Source organism: Argentina anserina, chromosome 1 (assembly GCF_933775445.1).
Source record: "Argentina anserina chromosome 1, drPotAnse1.1, whole genome shotgun sequence".
Lineage (NCBI taxonomy): Eukaryota > Viridiplantae > Streptophyta > Magnoliopsida > Rosales > Rosaceae > Argentina > Argentina anserina.
In genome coordinates this window covers 9,024,871-9,042,903 of record NC_065872.1, presented here as the reverse complement: position 1 = coordinate 9,042,903, position 18,033 = coordinate 9,024,871, and the positions used below count along the sequence as shown (strand labels likewise).

The following is an 18,033-nucleotide window of genomic DNA, read 5'->3' as shown; positions in this document are numbered from 1 at the left end:
TCACCATTCATAAGCTGCATCTATCAGTTTTTCAGAAACTATCAAACTGATAAGGTAGTGGAGTGCAATGACATCCATTACGAGAATATCTCTTTGTGGTCCATTACAAAAGAATATCTCCTTGTAGTCGATTCCAGTACGTTTGTGAGACACCAAGGTGAGTCTAAACTCTTATTCTCATTATGCATCCTAATAAAGACATATGATAGGGTTTACACTTGCGGTGTTGGCTTCACCTGCCCAAATATCTATCTCTTTGTTAGTGAACATTGGTTCATGCTGTATCGTTTTTTTCCATTAGGCCAAAATTACTACGTTGATATTTCTAAAAAAAGCATGGTTCGATATCAAAAACTCAATATCCTACATCCTCATGTGGTTTGTATTTGTAGAGATCTCTATATTTTTAAGGATTTGTTCTAACATCTGAGGCGTTCCCCAGTAATAACCAAAATTCAAGAAATTCTCATGAGGCGGATTTGAGATTATGGATCAATGGATCCAATTGTGCCAAACTCGCTTTATTCCTTTGATCGAGTATATATCGAACATAAGGTAGTCTCCCCCTCTACCTTGGAGAGTCACAACTTGTGACACCATTTAGGCCACTTTATGGCGTTACCATGCGACCATTTATGGTGGCAACGCAATGTCAAATTCCTCTTGGGTAACGTCATGTCATTTTCTTAGGACATTGAACCTTGCAAGCATATTTGCAGCAAATATCTGTTATCTCATCACTTTGTGCAATAATGGGGATCAAGATGAGACACAGTGGGGACAAACCACGACAATTCTTGTCGTTCCACTTGAACATTATTTGTTTTTATCTCTCCGTAACGAATGTCTCATCAAAGTGATATTCTGCATATCTAGCGAAAAAAAAAATCGCTTGTCAAGGTTGCAATATGATAATCTATATGAATGCTCGTCTCCAATAAGAACACTTATTCACATTAATTGGATTCACCATTATGCGATGTGGCCTCGCAATTTGGTACGTAGGTGGCACTAACCACATGCCTCAAGTATGCCGCTTTCCGCACCCCTTTCTTTTATAGGAGGAGCTATTTCACCCGGGGAAACTAACTAATACAAAATAAGGGGGCCACTCTTGATAGGTTAATCTAGTTAAGCTTAAAGATTATAGATCCGTGTTAATCTTGGCGAGCTCAAATATTTCGATCCTTCGATGTCATAGATTTTAATTCATTTTACAATGATTATGGTGATGGCTGGGCAGAAGTGAATAAGAGGTTGTGTATGAAAAAAATTATATTACCCTAAATTGAAATATTAGTGCACATTACCATTATTAAGACTATTACTGTAGTCGTTTTTCCTTGAGCCCAAAGTAGGTTTGTAACTAGCATAGACAACATTTGTTTTAGTAGTGAATGGTGTGATGATACATAACCAGAGTGTCGACACATCAACCAACATCATAAAGTACTTAAGGTATCAACAAGTTAGTTGAATTAATCCACATAATTTTCATTGGATTCAATGTTTGAACACAATGAGAATACATGTACGTGTCATTTGCATATGATGGTCTCAAACCTAGTTGCTTTAAGAGATAGGCTTTGAATGATTAGTTTGTCATAATGCAATCAATTTAGACATAAAAAGAATAATAATAAGTTAGTGCATATACTTGTGCATCAAAATATTTTACGTTTCCGCCTCAGGGGAGCAACGAAATATGGGGATAAAATCATATCTTCAATTCCTTCATGGAATAATTTTTAAGGATTTTTACGGTCATTTGTTTCTTTAGTTCTTGCTTCTATATATTCAAATACATGAGTGTCTGTGTGTAATTCTTTTAGTATACGGATGCTCATATTACGACCTGAGTATCCCAATTAATCATGTCAAAGCTCAAATATATAGAAATCCCGAAGATCAATTTCTTTTGACGTTGTTAGATTCATTAAGCAGTCACATATAATAGCTAGATAGACATAAAAACTTCTATGATACTCGGTTACATTAGAGATAATGCAAAGGAAGTCAATTGTAATCTCACTTGTTCTATTCAAATGAAAAAGTCGTTGACATAAATATTTAAAACGTATGAGGGTTTGTGATAGGAGCACTTTGTGCGACGTCCTTAACATGTTTTTACCTCAATTTGTACTTTGCTTAGCCCTTATTGTTGTACTATTGAGTCATTGAGTCATAGTAAGAGTCTTGGGCGGTATTGGATGCATTTTTGTGCTTACATGAGTTAAAAATGCATAATTAGTCTAGAGTCCTAGTTTGACTAAGAATCCTTGTTAGGTTTTGAAACTAATTATCTCTTACTTATGATTTTATTTTCTTATTTTCAGATTTGATTGAAGAGATAATTAAAGAAAAAGAGATGGAGCCAAGTCATGCAACAATTAAATAGAAGATGATCATTAAAGGCATAAAACATGACATAGTTTAGGGAATAAAACATGACATAGTTTAGGGAATAAAACATGACATGTTTTAGGGAATAAAACATGACATGTTTTAGGGATTAAAGTATGACATGTTTTAGGGAATAAAACATGGCATGATTTAAGGGATTAAAGCATTGCATTATAATATGAGGAAAGATGCAACTACCTTTATTCTTTCCTCTATATATACATGGTTTCATCTCTCAAATAAAATCACTTCTCCTTTGCATTCAAGAGCCAAAACTCTACCAAAATACTACCTCAAACATCCTTCACCAAAACAACAAGCCATTCTCCCCCATGTACAAATTCCATCTCCACCGAAATCATCATTGAAGACACACCTCCAAAGTTCCTACAACGTGTGATTCTCGCAACTTATCTCCACGGGTTTGTTCGTTTTTGATTTTTTTTTTACAATACTTTGTCTATAAAGATTGTAGTATGATGTTTTTGTGGGATTATTGTTTTGTATTAAGAATCGAAATTTTTAGATTGTTTTATTGGATTTTTGGATCTTTGCCGAATTGATGGTTTTCTATAATTAATGAGTTTGTATTCCTATTGTTGTGTTCTAATCATCTTTCTCATACTTTAAATAATTTTCAGATATGTGCATATGAATTTAGTGTTTAGATGCATTCTCTAAAATTGTGTTTGAGTGCTAGATTCATCAACCATATTGACACAAATCGAATCATGCCCTAAGTAGGTTCGATTTGTGTTGATTAAAAGTGGTAAAAATTCTGGAAATTTGCATGTGAAACCATAGTGGGTGACGCCATACATGAAACATGTCTCCAACAAAGATTTGGTGCTTGAATATAATCTTGTTTGATTTCTACTCTAAGTGTTATTGAATACGATTGCATGCAAATTTAGATTAGGCCCTAAGTCAATCTAAATGATAATTGAAATCTTGCACGATTAGATGATTCCCTAAGGCTCTAATTGTATTGATGTCTAAAAAGTATGTAATTGGTCGAATTAGAATGCATGATAGGTTCGAACTTGCAATTATGTGGTGTATTGGTAAATTTGGTTTAAGTTTGTTAAAGAGAAGTCAATCATGTAAATAATAATTTAGGTTTTATTTTAGTAGTTAATAATCAATCTCAAACCCCACATTATTTGTTAACACTAAAAGTTTAGAGTTCCCTTTAATTCCCCGGACTGAACAATCTCTGCTTATTCTATACTAACAATGATGTTTTACATGATTTATTATAGATGTTTTAATTAACGCTCTATCAGTTTGATTGTCACTTGTTGACTTTTGTTACATAAAGTGCCAATGAGGTATATACTTAGGACATGTAAATGGAATATAAACTCAAATTTTTTAGAGTAATTTGATAGAATTACAAAATGATACTTCCATTTCATAATGTATGTACACTGTGAATTCCGAAGGAGTATAAATGATTTATCTTTATTAACATTATTTGTTATATCTACAAATATAGTACTATTGTTCTATATTACTATTACTGTGGGGATCGCATGATGAATTTTTTTGCATTCAGTTTTTCATGTCGTATAAATATTTTGTGAAATTACTTTACTTTATGTGGTACTTCGTAAAATCAAAATATTAAAAATCGAACCACGTATATCTCAATTAATATTCGAATATTCTCAATTCATTGAGAAAAATTCATAACTTTGGTTGTATATTAACGATGACATCAAAGTCTTATCCAATCCAAAGACAATATCTTTAATATCGAAGTCTAATTAAATTTGATGGATAACAGCCATTACAATAATATCATAAAAAATTAAGGGCATACTATAATTAGAGTCTGGAACCTCATAACTAGATTTTTATCGCTGTTTTAAATTGAAATTTTTTTAAGTCATCTTATTCGATATTGAATATGCTTTTTCAAATCGCCATACTCATATTATTTTATATTCTTTTTGTAATAGAGCGCTTCATTGCTCATATCATATTCCATAGACCTTTTTCACACGGTACATTGTTATCAATCGTCATTGATCGATTTGCATGAAATTTCATGTCTATAGTAATTTCCCTTTGCTTTAGGGTTATTATGCTTTATTATGCAGAGTTCGTTTTGATAACATTTCTTTGTCTTGAGAGACCTTACATTGTCATTTAAAATTTTAATTATGCTTCCAAGCTATGTGCATGAAACATGTTTGCATAATTTGATCGTGGTTGAGCCTGGGCTGGCTTGCAAGGGAGGTTGGTACTCAAATTCTTTAGAGTCTAATATATGTTGTGCTGGTTTAACCAACTGTAGATAGAGTATAAGTGTCACAACCCCGAAATTTCGAATGATAAATGTTCGAATTCGAAACCATGGTATCTCTAAAAAAATTTCAAATATAATGAAATTATCTTACAGTAACAGTGTATCAAAACTGAGTTCACAGTATGACGCAGTTGACTTGAATAATACATTACCAGTGTATACACTCAAGTATTTAAAACAATTGGAAATGTAATATTCACTCAATCCTCACCACAAACAAATAAGAAAACACTTAATACTCCTTCAAGTAAGCTCTCCGAGCCTGCTAATCTCCACCTGCATAACTATCCCTTACACTATCGATTTGGTACACCGGGATTGTAAACACAAACCCGGTAAGTTTGTCAGCCCATATGAGTAAACAAACATTATAACATACATCACATAAAAAGAAAATGTAACAAATAACATTTTATGACATGTGAACTCATGAGACATTGGGTAGCTCATCTGGTTACCCAATATTAATTAAACGTATGTGTACTCATGAGACACTAGGCAACCTATCTGTTACCCAATATCATCTTAAAACATAGGTACTCATGAGACCCAAACAACCCATTTGTTACTCCTTATGCAGTACACCGGCATACAGATTAGAACTCTAACTGATCGTATCCGACACCCGGCTAAAGCCTAGTTCCGATTTAATGCCAACAACGTCCGAAAACCAGAAAACATTTTAACAAGACTCGATGTTAAAACCACATACAATATAATAAACCACACATGTTTATGTACTACAACCAAGCGACTTTTGCACAACAATATATATAGTCACCCCAATAATATGTTATACCGGAAGGTACGTTATCTCCCTTCTGGTCCCATCTGCCACAATTAATTGAAAACAATACAATCTCATAATTTAAAAAAACACCGTATCATTATATAATATAAAAACTCATATATATGTATCGTAGTTACCATTTTCGTACACATATACAACCCACTATATTATATAGATGTCACAGTTCACTCTTTTTAAGAAATCATAAATATGAGTCACCACCAAGGGTAGATTTGTCATAGTGAGATTTACTCACCTTATTTCCTACATGTAATTTCTACGATACCGAGAGTGATTCTCTCACTCGTTTCGTCGGTCACCTAATATCATGGGAAAGTGCTTAGAAAACGACCCGTAAAAAAACACCTGATTATTAATTACAATAAAAACATTATTCACGAAAACACTATTCCTTGGGACACTGTTCGCGCGTCGCCGCTGACGACCGAGCATAGGGCTCACGCGCCATCGCAAACCGCAGCGCATGGTGCTCACGCGCCGCCCAAACAACCGCGTGTGAGCTTGCTTGTGGCCAGTAATTCCACCCCTCTTTCCACCTGTTCCATCCTACGGTCTAACGCCATCTCTTCGCCCCCCACTTCCTCCCACGTGCCGCCATAGGCGGCGGCACGTGCACCACCACCACCTCCTCTCAAACTTCATCAATTCACAAAACTTCCAACATCAAAGTTGTAGAGTACAAGGTGGAGATCGTAACCATACCTTCAGTTCGCTCCAAGTCGGTCGGAAACCGCTGAAATCACCACCGCAAGATGTCGGATCAATGGTTAAAGATCGGAGATGAAATGGCTCGATTCGAGGTTCACCGCTGGTGAATTCGTGTCTAAGAGGAGAAAGGAGGACATGTGGCGATCGCCACCACGTGCCGTCCCAACTACATCGGCGGGTGTTGAGCACAGCGGCATGAGGAGGGAGATCGTCAACGCGAAAGATACGGCTTGAAGGAGGAATCGGGTTGGGGTCGGGCCGGCTTGGTTTCCTCTTTTGGTTTTTTTTCTAATTTTTGTTTCCAAAAATGTCCTTTTTATAGCCTTCTAAAATCATAAACTAAATTTCCGTTGTTAATAAACTTTCACATGCGACATTCAACTAAGTTGTGTCGCATGTCTATAAACTCGTATTGACGAGCTCTACAACTTCCGTGAATGAAATGTTTAGAGATGAGCGACGGAGTAAAAGTCGATTCTCGAGTCACTGAAAACGTAACGTTTTTCAACCTTAAATTTCTGAAATCAATTTCATTTCGCAAGACATCGACGACAAGACATAAAAATGTGATTTTACTCGAATTACCAAGCTTAATAATTTACCAGAATTATACGAATTCAAACCCGAAAATTCGGGGTATTACAACAAGACTTATTAGTTTCGCAGTGTAAAACTCTAAATAGACTTACACGGAAATTAAACATATCAAGATACATTATGGTCACTTTGGAGCTTTATGAAGTTGCATTATCCTAATAAAGACATACAAATTCATTGTTTCTAAGAAATAAAATTGGATTGCAAGACCAAGAATTGCAATTGTCATATCTTTCGATGCTTCATGAAAATACTTTATCACGGTTGAAGGTTTGTCCATTTCATAATGCTCATGAGATATCATTATCATGGCTATGCTTATTTCATATAACATGCTAAGTAAAATAATTATTTAAAATAATATTGTATAATAGCATGTTCATAAGACATAGCATTCAACATAGTCAAGCGATTTCAAAACTTGGGGCAAAAATCATACTCATATAACATGCTCAAGAATGTATAGATATAATGCTTAAACCTAAATGATCGCATTACATGCTGACCAAAAATTAAATTGACATAGCATATCACATGTCATACTATTCAGAGACTACTTTGCTCACGTAACATGTGTAATTTCATGTATATGAATAAAATTTAATAAATCGGCAAGGCTAATTCAGACCTTAATTGTAAGTTTGCCAAATAAATTACATATTAAACGATTCTTGAGCACGATTCCATGTTGCTCGTCACATGGTTATTAAAAAAATCACATAAAAAAACAACAATATTTACATGATTAATCACTTTAATCATAAAATTGTGTTTTATTTTAATTTACCTTATACAATGTATAAGTAGTACATAATATATAAAAAGTAAAATAGATTTCACATTTACCATTTCCACAGTAACTTTTAAATGACAGATCAGTAACAATAGATATTAAATATGATTCGCTCAGCGGTAAAAGTAAGAAACGATTACCTTTGACTTTTTACTGACAGATGTAAATTCTGAAATTACCAGAAGTAAATTTTGTTTTTCAGTGAGTTGGGTCGCGCAATCCGGGCCGAGGCAATTCAAATAATACTTTGTCATGGAGGAAGGTGCGGGGCTCGCTGGCTTTTGTGCCAGACCGCAGCGTCGTTCGCATGTCGGCCGGAAAAGAGAGACGTTGTCATCTAGGTCGGCGTCACAAATTGTTGGGTTCTCTTCTATGGCTTAAAGCCTCAGCGGCGCTCAAACCTGTGGTGGCGACGTCGATACTACGAGGAGTGGGTTGCTGATTTGTGATGCTTTATTGTCACCTCGGCTGCAGCGTCGTGCTTGGAGGCTGATTGGTTCTGGGTGCTAGCAGTGGCACCACAAGATGTCATTGGTAAGGGATGGCATCGATGCTTCGAGTCGCAGGTCGTCGTCGTCAGTTTTGGGCAAGAAGTACTCGGCATCGATCTAAGAGGCCCAGATTTGGAGATCCGTGCGTTGTTGGCTTCTATGAACAGGCTGCGACGATGTTCGGTCGCTTCAAGGCGTCGGCTGCACTGGGTCATCGCCTGGGCTGGAGAACGACGCTGATGTAGATCAGAGAAGATGGCTAGGTGCTCAAAGAGATTTTATGGGTGCCTAATGAAAAAAAATGATTTTTGTAATTGTTTTTCATTCTGGCAGAAATTTTTCGTCTTATGTTGTTGGATTTTTTTCATGGCATAAAGGATTTTTCAGAAACTAGGGTTTTATGTTTTTTTTTTCATTTTGCTAAAATCTCAGATTTAAAGTAAAAGTGTTAATAACGTGTTGGAAGAAATATAGAATTGGCATACTCATATTATTGCATAATCCCTTTATATAGGGAGAGTATTATAATTGTAATTATATCTACATTATTATGACAAAAATGACTAAATATTACACACTAACTATTGAATACTGATAATTTAATCACATCTCATATGTTATATTGACGAAAGTACATAATGTGTTTTTCCTTCTAACACTTCCTTATTTTTTTCTGTGATAATTGACTTTGTCAACACTATTAAAATGATCAATAAGGACAAAAGACAGAGAAAACATAACAATGAAAATTTTCCTAATGATTCCAAAAACCTGAAGTTCCCCTGTATCTTCAAACTCACGTCTTTTAATTGATTTGTTCTATGAAACACTTTGCTCAAAATTTTGTTTTTAATCAAAGCCTCAAATCTGATGATATTCCCTCTAACATTAAACCCTAAATTTTATATCAAAATTCGTAGCAAAACAAATGAAAATTTAGCAATTCGTCATTCTGGAATCTTTGTACCGTTTAATGCTTCAACATTTGTCAATATTTCTTATATAGTTTCTCTTAGATTCAGTATATCAAGATCATGGTTTCTTTTTTTCCCTAGTGACGTAAATATCAATCTATCAACAACAAGAAAAATTGACATCGGGCTTCAACTAAAACCTGTTTCAAATTTAGTGATTGTCCATATCTAGCTAGCTAGGCTTTAGTTTAGTGAACTGCAATTACTGTAATTACAATCCAACTTTTTAAATTAATAACTGAAACTCTATCAGAGTTTTCCCTTTGATGCTTTCCTGGAGATTGTTTTGAGGATATATTGGGAAAGTGTATAAGAGGTCTAATAAATAAGAAAGTCTAACTACAAATTTTTTAAGTAAGAATAGAAACTCCCGCAATAAAGTAACATTGCACTTTGCAAGCTACATCATCATTCAACACTACGTTGTACTAGCTTTTTTCAATAATTTTTTTCATACCTTGCCTAATTGCACATACAGTATTTATTTGAAGTACGAGTGGATTTTACTAGAATCTATTAGCTTCGAGTTAAAGTTAGGGAAAATCCTAGGAAGGAAATATATTTTTGATCCAAACAGAAAAGTGATACCACTAGACTAAAAGTAACTGTGGCCGAAATCAGGGGCGGATCCACGTGTGGCAAGCCTAGGCTCAAAATGCTCCAAATGTTGGGCGTAGAGTGAGAAGTTTTCCTGGAGAAAAAGCCTATAAAAATGGCAAAATTCGACGAATGATAGAGGTAGAAGATGACAGCGTTGCGCTGCGCTGCGTTGCGCTGTGCCGCGTCTTATATCTTTTTTTTTTCTCTGCTTTCTGCCCAAAATAAAGTGTTTTGGGCTTCTCATTAATATATATCAGTGCCAAGACATCGTCGCTTTATGTACAACCCAAAACAAAAAAGCACACGCAAGTTAATAAAATGAAGATCACTCGACTCCTTTTGTGTAGTTTTGACTTTCTGCATATTTTGCACAATCCCCATCTTTCCGGGCCTTAATTCCCAAAAGACAAACACATCATTCTCAACTCTGATCTTTCCCCCCAAAGCCCTAAATGCAAGAGAACACTATTTAAGTTCTGACTTCATTTAAATAAGTATTTGATTTAATTCACTTTATTCAAATCGATCAATCATTTGTTTTCATTTCTTTTTCTCTAATTCATTCATTCGTTGGTCAATGACTTAAGGGTTATTTGAATGTTTAATTATCATGTAAAGTTTTTGCCGCACATTGAATGCTTTATTCTTGGTATCTCACAACTGTCTGACAATGCTATCAGCTTCATCTCGTCCTTTGATTAAAGGTTTATTGGCTGAGGGTTTGTTATTTTCTAGGGGTTTTTATATTTATGGTTTTGCATGTGTGGGTGTACGCATACCGGATTGAGCTTTTGTTTATCCTCTTTATTGAGTTTATCAGGCATAGGAGGTCAGGTTTTTTTGCCCCTCCTTTGTTAAATAAAAAAAAGATGTTAGGCGGCTTGTACTTGATAAAAAAAAGAATGCTTTATGAGTTTGATAAATTTGATTGAAGATGTTGAATTTAATTTTATAGTTTAAGTGTATAGTATTACATGAAAACCTAAATTACTATTAAAGCAACAATTTGCATGAGTAAATTACATGAAACCCCAACAAAGATTTTTTAAATTGAACTAAATTACATTTTTAAGTGACAAATAATTCTTATCCTGGCTGACAAAATTTTCTAGATCCGTCATTGTCCGAAACAATAAAATTAAAGTATATCACAACAGAATATACAACAGAATCGAAAAATAAATGGGTGATTCTATTTACACCTCCAAAATGGTTAAGTGTACCTCCATTGCTTATACTTTCTAAAATGGCTGAGTGTACATCCAATGCTTATTAGTATTTACATGTGAGTTGAAAAGTCAATTAGGAAAAGAAAAAAGATGCAGGTGCATTTAACCATTTACAGATGTGCAAATAGAATTTAACAAATTATTCAAAAGTACTCGACAAAAATTTAGTTTACAAATAACTCAACTTAATCTGATAGAGCAAATAAGGACTACAATTTACAAATAAGGACCAAATGATGACAAGTTACCATATGTCATAAAATATTTTAATTTTTTACCCCTCTTTGACCCATAATGTTTGCTACCATTAATGAAGAGGTTATCTGCTACTGTCGATTATAAAAACTAACTGCTACTGTCGATTATAAAAATTAACTTTAACTGTCGATTATAAAATCTAACTTCTACTGTCGACTATAAAAACTAACTGCTACTGTCGACTTGGAAGACACATGCTACTGTCGAATTGGAATGTACATGCTACTGTCAACTATAAATCTAACTGCTATTGTCGACTTCGAAGGTACCTGCTACTGTCAACTATAAATCTAGCTGCTACTGTCGACTGAGAAACCAACTGCTACTGTGGTTTTTTGTGAGTAAAATTTGAAATTTCAAAATTTCTCAAAACATATGCAATATGATACTTAAATGAAAGCCCATGAGATAAAGAACAATTTTATATATTGGCGCACCTCCAAATTGCCGGTGATTTGGCTGGAAAACTTAAATTTGCCGGAAAAAACTAAAAAATAAGGAGAGAGCAATTTATTAGATTTAGGAGTGACATTTGGTAATTTAAAAAAAATAAAGGTATTTTAGATATTTTTGTAGTAATTAATTAATTAGTTTTGTTTTACTTATTTTTTGAGTTTAGGTTTATGTCCTAACTTGTATAAGAAATATGAAAATTGAGTTTTTAGTTAATTCAAATGTGGTTAGTATCAATAAGTAATTTCTCCAGTAGAATTCCCTAGAGTAAATATACCGTGTACAAGAAAGGAATCAAGTGAGAGCAAACCAGCATTTAAGGATATTGATTTTCATTACAGGACTCTCATTTTTTTTTAGTTACATCATTACAGTACTATTTTGATCTAGAGATGGTAACGATTTATAACCGTACCCTAATATACAAATGGAAATCAATAAGCAAGCTAATTAATCTTCTTCACAAGGCATTGGGTATCGGCACAAAGGACACAAGTGACTGGTCATGAGCCACTGGACACTGCACTCTTCATGGAAAAAGTGTGAACAAGGCAAACGAATCGCTTGAACGCCAACCTCAAAACACTCCATACAAATAACACACGACTCTTTTACATTATCAGAATCATCAAGACTCACTCTCTCCAAATCTTTGATGAACGATTTAGATGCAGGAATAGGCCTGGCCTCGTACGTAGCCATGGATTCATTTGTCACCCTCTGAATCATCTCATTGGATCGATCCCTAATATATCCAAGTCGGAAAGTTATACGATTGATGCCCACATGAATAGGCAGCTCGGTGGTGGTGGATTCGAGCACCTGAAATATATCTTTTAAGATGACTTTTTGCTTCCTTTCCGGGACGTCCATGCGGGAAAGAACCTCAGACATGAGCACGGTGGACGCCCTCCTATCAGACAATAGCTCTGCACGAGGGACCTTTGTAATGGTTTCTTTAGCTGTTAGAACTGGTGGTTGTGAGATATCTATTTCTTCATCATCTTCCGAAGCCCAAATGGTGTGTGATGAGTTGTAGCGTTTGAAACTGATAGGAAGAACTGCGTCCTCTGGAAGCTGGGACTGAGTTTTGTTGATCAAGGGTTTCCTAATCTGCCGCACAAAGAATTGATAGTAGTTCGACGACATGCCTGAGATTTAGCAATAGTAATTAAGGTGGATGAATGAAGGAGGATACGCGCGTCTATGAATTTATAATCAACATATTAAAGGCATACCAAAACCGAGTAGGACAAGGATTATGGATTCCAAATGACCTAACGATTTCTACCCAGTAGCTAGGTTTTCCAAAATATTTGCTCAGTTTGATTCCGTAGACACCAAGGAATAAGCCAACCGTCGCCCACGCCTCCATAATTTTGTGTTCGAAAATTGTTTATAATCAATAGAAAAATGATTGTTGGGCTTAAAAATTTGAGGCCTCAATAGCCTTAGTTGAGTTAATTCTAGTTGTGATGTCATAGGTAGGCAATATTTTTGGACAACAAGGAGAACAAACAAGACCGGAAAAAAAATCAAAGAACGAAAACTGAGCTAAGTTCTTGATGGCAACGACAATCGAAGACGAAAGCTGCAGAGACCGACTGATCTACGTAAGAGTAACGTGCTGCGGGGAAAATAATACGAATTGCTGGTGCGTGATTGATCAAATCGTCATCCTCCTCCTCCTCCTCCTCCTCCTCCTCTTCCACGACCTCGTCCTCATCTGACAATGACGAGGAAGACTGCAATTACGGCGTAGTAGAATGTAGATCTCAATCTGATACAATCAGACCCCGATTCCGATGTGCGTTATAACCCCATTGCCGTCTTAAACTCTCATATACTTGATTGGTGGAGATATCGATACAGTACGGAAGAATAAAGATGAGTTAAATATTGGATATAGGCACATCGAACTAGGGAATAATGGTGAATGGCTGCTTGGTGGTGGGAAATTGTTATATGAACAATATGGTGCAGCAGCGGTTGGCGACGACGGTTTTATATACTCCGTCGGATGTCACCAATACCGCATGTGTCCTGAAGGTGGGATCGAGAAGTTGCCTACTCCCCCTCCGATGATCGGCTGCCAAGGCTAGTACCGGTCCCGTCTTCTTGATCTTACAAAGAAAAAAACTTTTCATATCACTGCGGGCGAGAACTGTTCCAATCTTATGGTTTCCTATGAATTGGAGAAAGCCAACTGGGACAAAACTGAGTACCCCAACCTCTCAGGTCTTTTTTCTGCCGGCGTGGTGCTTTACAATGACCGCTACTTGTTTTCTTTTGGAAGTCAGGATCCCACGTCACCTGATGTCACCGTGAGGGGGGAGAAGGTTCAGCAGGTGGTTCGGGAAGGAAAATTCTACAGTAGTGGTGCGTACCGTGTACTGGGGTCTTTTGGATATTTATGACCGTCAGATCCTTAATATATTTAATGGTTATTATTATTTAGAAAGAAAAAAAACTTGCGTACAAACTAGTACGTACGCGTGCGTTTAAACTCTCGTTTATTTATATATTTTGAGAATATAAACACATAATTTTAACCGTTCAAAATTTTAATTTATTGCTAAAGATCATTTATGTAAAATATCAACATAAACAAAAATCGTCTTCATAGTCGATTGCATCAAACAAATGAATGGTTATGGTGAAAGTTAGTAGTCTCATGATCAACCGTCAATTTGTTTGATTGAATCGATTATGAAGACGATTTTTATTTATATTGATAAAGAGTCGACTTTAATTTCAAGCTTCACGGTTTTTGAATTAGACAAAGATGTTTGATTTCATTAATTAGTTTAATTGATTTGAAATTCTAATTGTTAAGCTGGATTATATGGTGTTGAGTAATTTTTTGACTTGGCCTTTTACTGGAATTGAATGAACCCAATTTAGAGTTGGTTTGGTTTCCTATGTAAAAGTGAGGTTTTGTTTGCCATTGCCTCATTTGAACTCAACCTTTTGATTATGCTCATTGTAATTGCATATTTGCACACCTATATAACAAGCACAAAACCAATGTACATAACTATAGCTGCATAATTGCAGGTGGAGGGGGCGAAATGGCTTGATTTCAGAACTTGTAACAAAGCAAGCAGGAGCCATAAGCTAGCTCAACGAATGTGAATCGTTGTTGGTTATGGAGGTAGAATTAAGTGGCCTGAAGTTTTAACAAACAGTGAAGCACTTCACCTTCTTTAGAGTTTAGCAGTGCAATCTTTAATTAGATTTAAATTCTAGCTTGCATAGTCAACCATTGTAAGTGTGAATGACAAATGTGATCAATAGTAAAATGTTTTCTTCTATACAGTGGAACATGGCTTATCCTATCGTGTATCTAATCATGGTCTTTTTGAAAAACTGATCAAATTTGAACAATGGAACTTAAATGTTCCATCAGCCTGTGGCTTTCATTCTTTCTCGTGCTCAATATGTCAGAGTCACGTAACATACTAGTATATTCAACTAATGAGCATAAGTTCTCCAAGATGATTCTATATAATTGTTGTGTACTATTTGGATTCTATTGACTTTTTATTATTTTATGAGGAATGTACTATTTCATAGAATCTTGACCGGCTTATAATCCTAGTAGTTGCTATTTGTGATCACTGTCAGTTCCTATAAGGTTCATTTGTCAATATATTTAGTACTTACATATATATTTGAGTGTTAGGAAGCTAACCTTATTCTATATATATTTCTTATGTAGTTCCCTTCCCTGGAGAACTTTTACTCTCAAGTGAGTCACTTTTGCGTACATAGGTGATTTTGGGTTCGCAGCATAGCTTATGAGGATCTGGTGAGTTAATTGCTTACTTGCAATTTGTTTGAACTTGGACCGCAACTTCCTGGCATGAATGACCATATTATTTGAGTTTGTTTTGGTATATACTTGTAGGCTGAGTGTTGGTTTTCTAAGTTGCATACCAAAGTACTGTGGCTTTCTTGCAATAGTTCAATTTCGGATGCTACATGTTGGGTTGGTGGGGGTGTTATATGTCCTATTTAGTATCTCTATAAATTGTGCTTGAAATGTGAATAAGTTTATATATAGCGATTGAGATGTACTATAAACTGATTAAGGGTCAATGACTTCTAATTCTAAAACAACATAATCTCACATATACGACTAGATAAAACTTTATCATTATTGGAGAATCATATATGATTAATTTTTCTTGATCTATAAGATTTTATATTGGTTTGATTAGAGTTCTCATACTTTGCAAGTACTTATGAATAAGGCTACTCCAGATGGAAGTGTTATACAGTTCTGAAGAATGTTTTTCAGTATTTCAAGTCTATGACTTAGATTAGATTTCTTGAGCTAGATTTCTGTGAACTTGTTGTTTGTCATTGACTCATTGTGGAATTTTCCATATGTAACTGTTACTCTAAATTATAATGAAACCTTAATCATTTCCTTAAAGCCTCAAATTGATTTTATTCTTGGATAAGAAATTTATATAAATAATTTTCAAGAAATCATGTATAATTGCTAACATGACATTGCTTGTACTAAATGCAAGGAATGATATGCAAGGAGAAGTTAACCATAGTTAATCTCATATTATTTATTCCTTGCATTCAAGATGACAGTTCCTTGTATTTGTGGCACTCAAATGCAAGGATATTTTGAGTCATTGCATTTGCTCTTTTGCCAGGGCCTCTTTGCAAGGGCTTATATACAAAACCTTGTATTTGTGTTCATGCAAGGAATTTCTGGTGTTTTTACAAGGCAACAATTCCTTGCAAAATGCCATTTCTCTTGTAGTGATACTAGAGACGATACACGCTCCTAGGCGAGAAGTACTCTACAAAGCATACCCTTAATCTAGAAGTGCTCGAGATGAGAAGTACCCTAGTAGACATGCATGATACAGGCTCCTAGGTGAGAAGTATCATACTAGAGACTACATATATGCTCCTAAGTGAGAAGTACCTTGATATAGTAGACATATCTTTCTAGGTGAGAAGTATCATAGTAGATAAGATACATGCTCATAGACGAGAAGTTCCCTAGCAGAGACAATATATGTTTATACACACCTCTACAACCATGATGTAGACGGTATATTTTCATACCCACTTCCTAGAACTTTATACTATGTAGAGATGATATACGCTTCTAGACAAGAACTACTATATTGGAAAACTTTTTTAAAAATTACAACAATGAGTACAATTGATAAATGTTTTCATTATACAATCTATAATTATAAAGCCACTATTATAATTACATGTTCATGACTTGTTTTACAAATTTGGACACCATTTTGTTGTAAATTTGGTAAAATTTTCATGTTTACACAAAAATGTCTATGTATCCTCATTCATAGGATATAGTGCCCAATTGTGTAATTTTGTGTTATTTTAAATTATTGAATTTTTTACAATGTTTATTACAAATACGAGGACAATTGATTAAAAAAATATTATAATAAATGTTATAACTTGTAATTACATCTATGTATCCTCATTCATGTAATATAGTGCTCAATTCTGTAATTGGGTGTTATTTTAAACTATTGCATGTTTTACAACGTTATTAAAAATATGTGGACAATTGATAAATATTTTTTAATAAATGTTATATAACTTGTAATTACAAGTGATGACTATAATTACATGTTCATGACTCACTTTACAAATTTGAAAACTAATGTGCGGTAAATGTAGTAAAGTTTCATATTTACACAAAAGAGTTCATGTGTCCTCATTCATGTAATAATGTGTTCATTTGTGTAATTGGGTATTATTTTAAATTATTGAATTTTTTACAACGTTATTACAAATATAAGGACAATTGATTAAAACATTTGTAATAAATATTATATATTTTATAATTACAAGGTCACAACTATATTTATATATTCGTGACTATTTTTACAAATTTAAAGACAAATGTGTTCTAACGATGGTAAATTTTTATATTTATAAAAAAGTGTTCATGTATTCACATTCATGTAATAGAGTGCTCAGTTGTGTAATAGGGTGGTTTTCTAAATTATTAAATTTTTCACAACGTTATTACGAATACGAGGACAATTGATAAAAACATTTGTAATAATTGTTATATAAGTTGTAATTTTAAGGTCACGATCATATTTACATATTCATTACTCTTTTTATAAATTTGAAGACAAAAGTGTTGTAAAGATGGTGAATTTTCATATTAGTCAATGTGTCCTCATTCATGTAATATGGTGCATAATTTTTTAAAACTGTCCTAACAATTATATTTACATGTTTCACCAATTAGTTATGAGAATTGCTATGATCCTAATCATAAATGATATTTTTGTCTTATTTAATGTAAAATATGCTAATGGTATGCATTGACTGTTTTTGAACAAAATTACTTAAATGACAACAAATGTGTGGTTAAAT

At 34.4% G+C, this 18,033-nt stretch overlaps 1 protein-coding gene across 1 annotated transcript; it reads right to left on the bottom strand.

Annotated features, from left to right (window-relative positions):
• Positions 1-12,081: 12,081 nt before the first annotated feature.
• On the bottom strand, positions 12,082-12,780 carry LOC126801255 (uncharacterized). The gene has a single exon (XM_050528757.1). The coding sequence runs from the start codon at positions 12,778-12,780 to the stop codon at positions 12,082-12,084; it is 699 nt and encodes a 232-aa protein (XP_050384714.1).
• Positions 12,781-18,033: the final 5,253 nt, after the last annotated feature.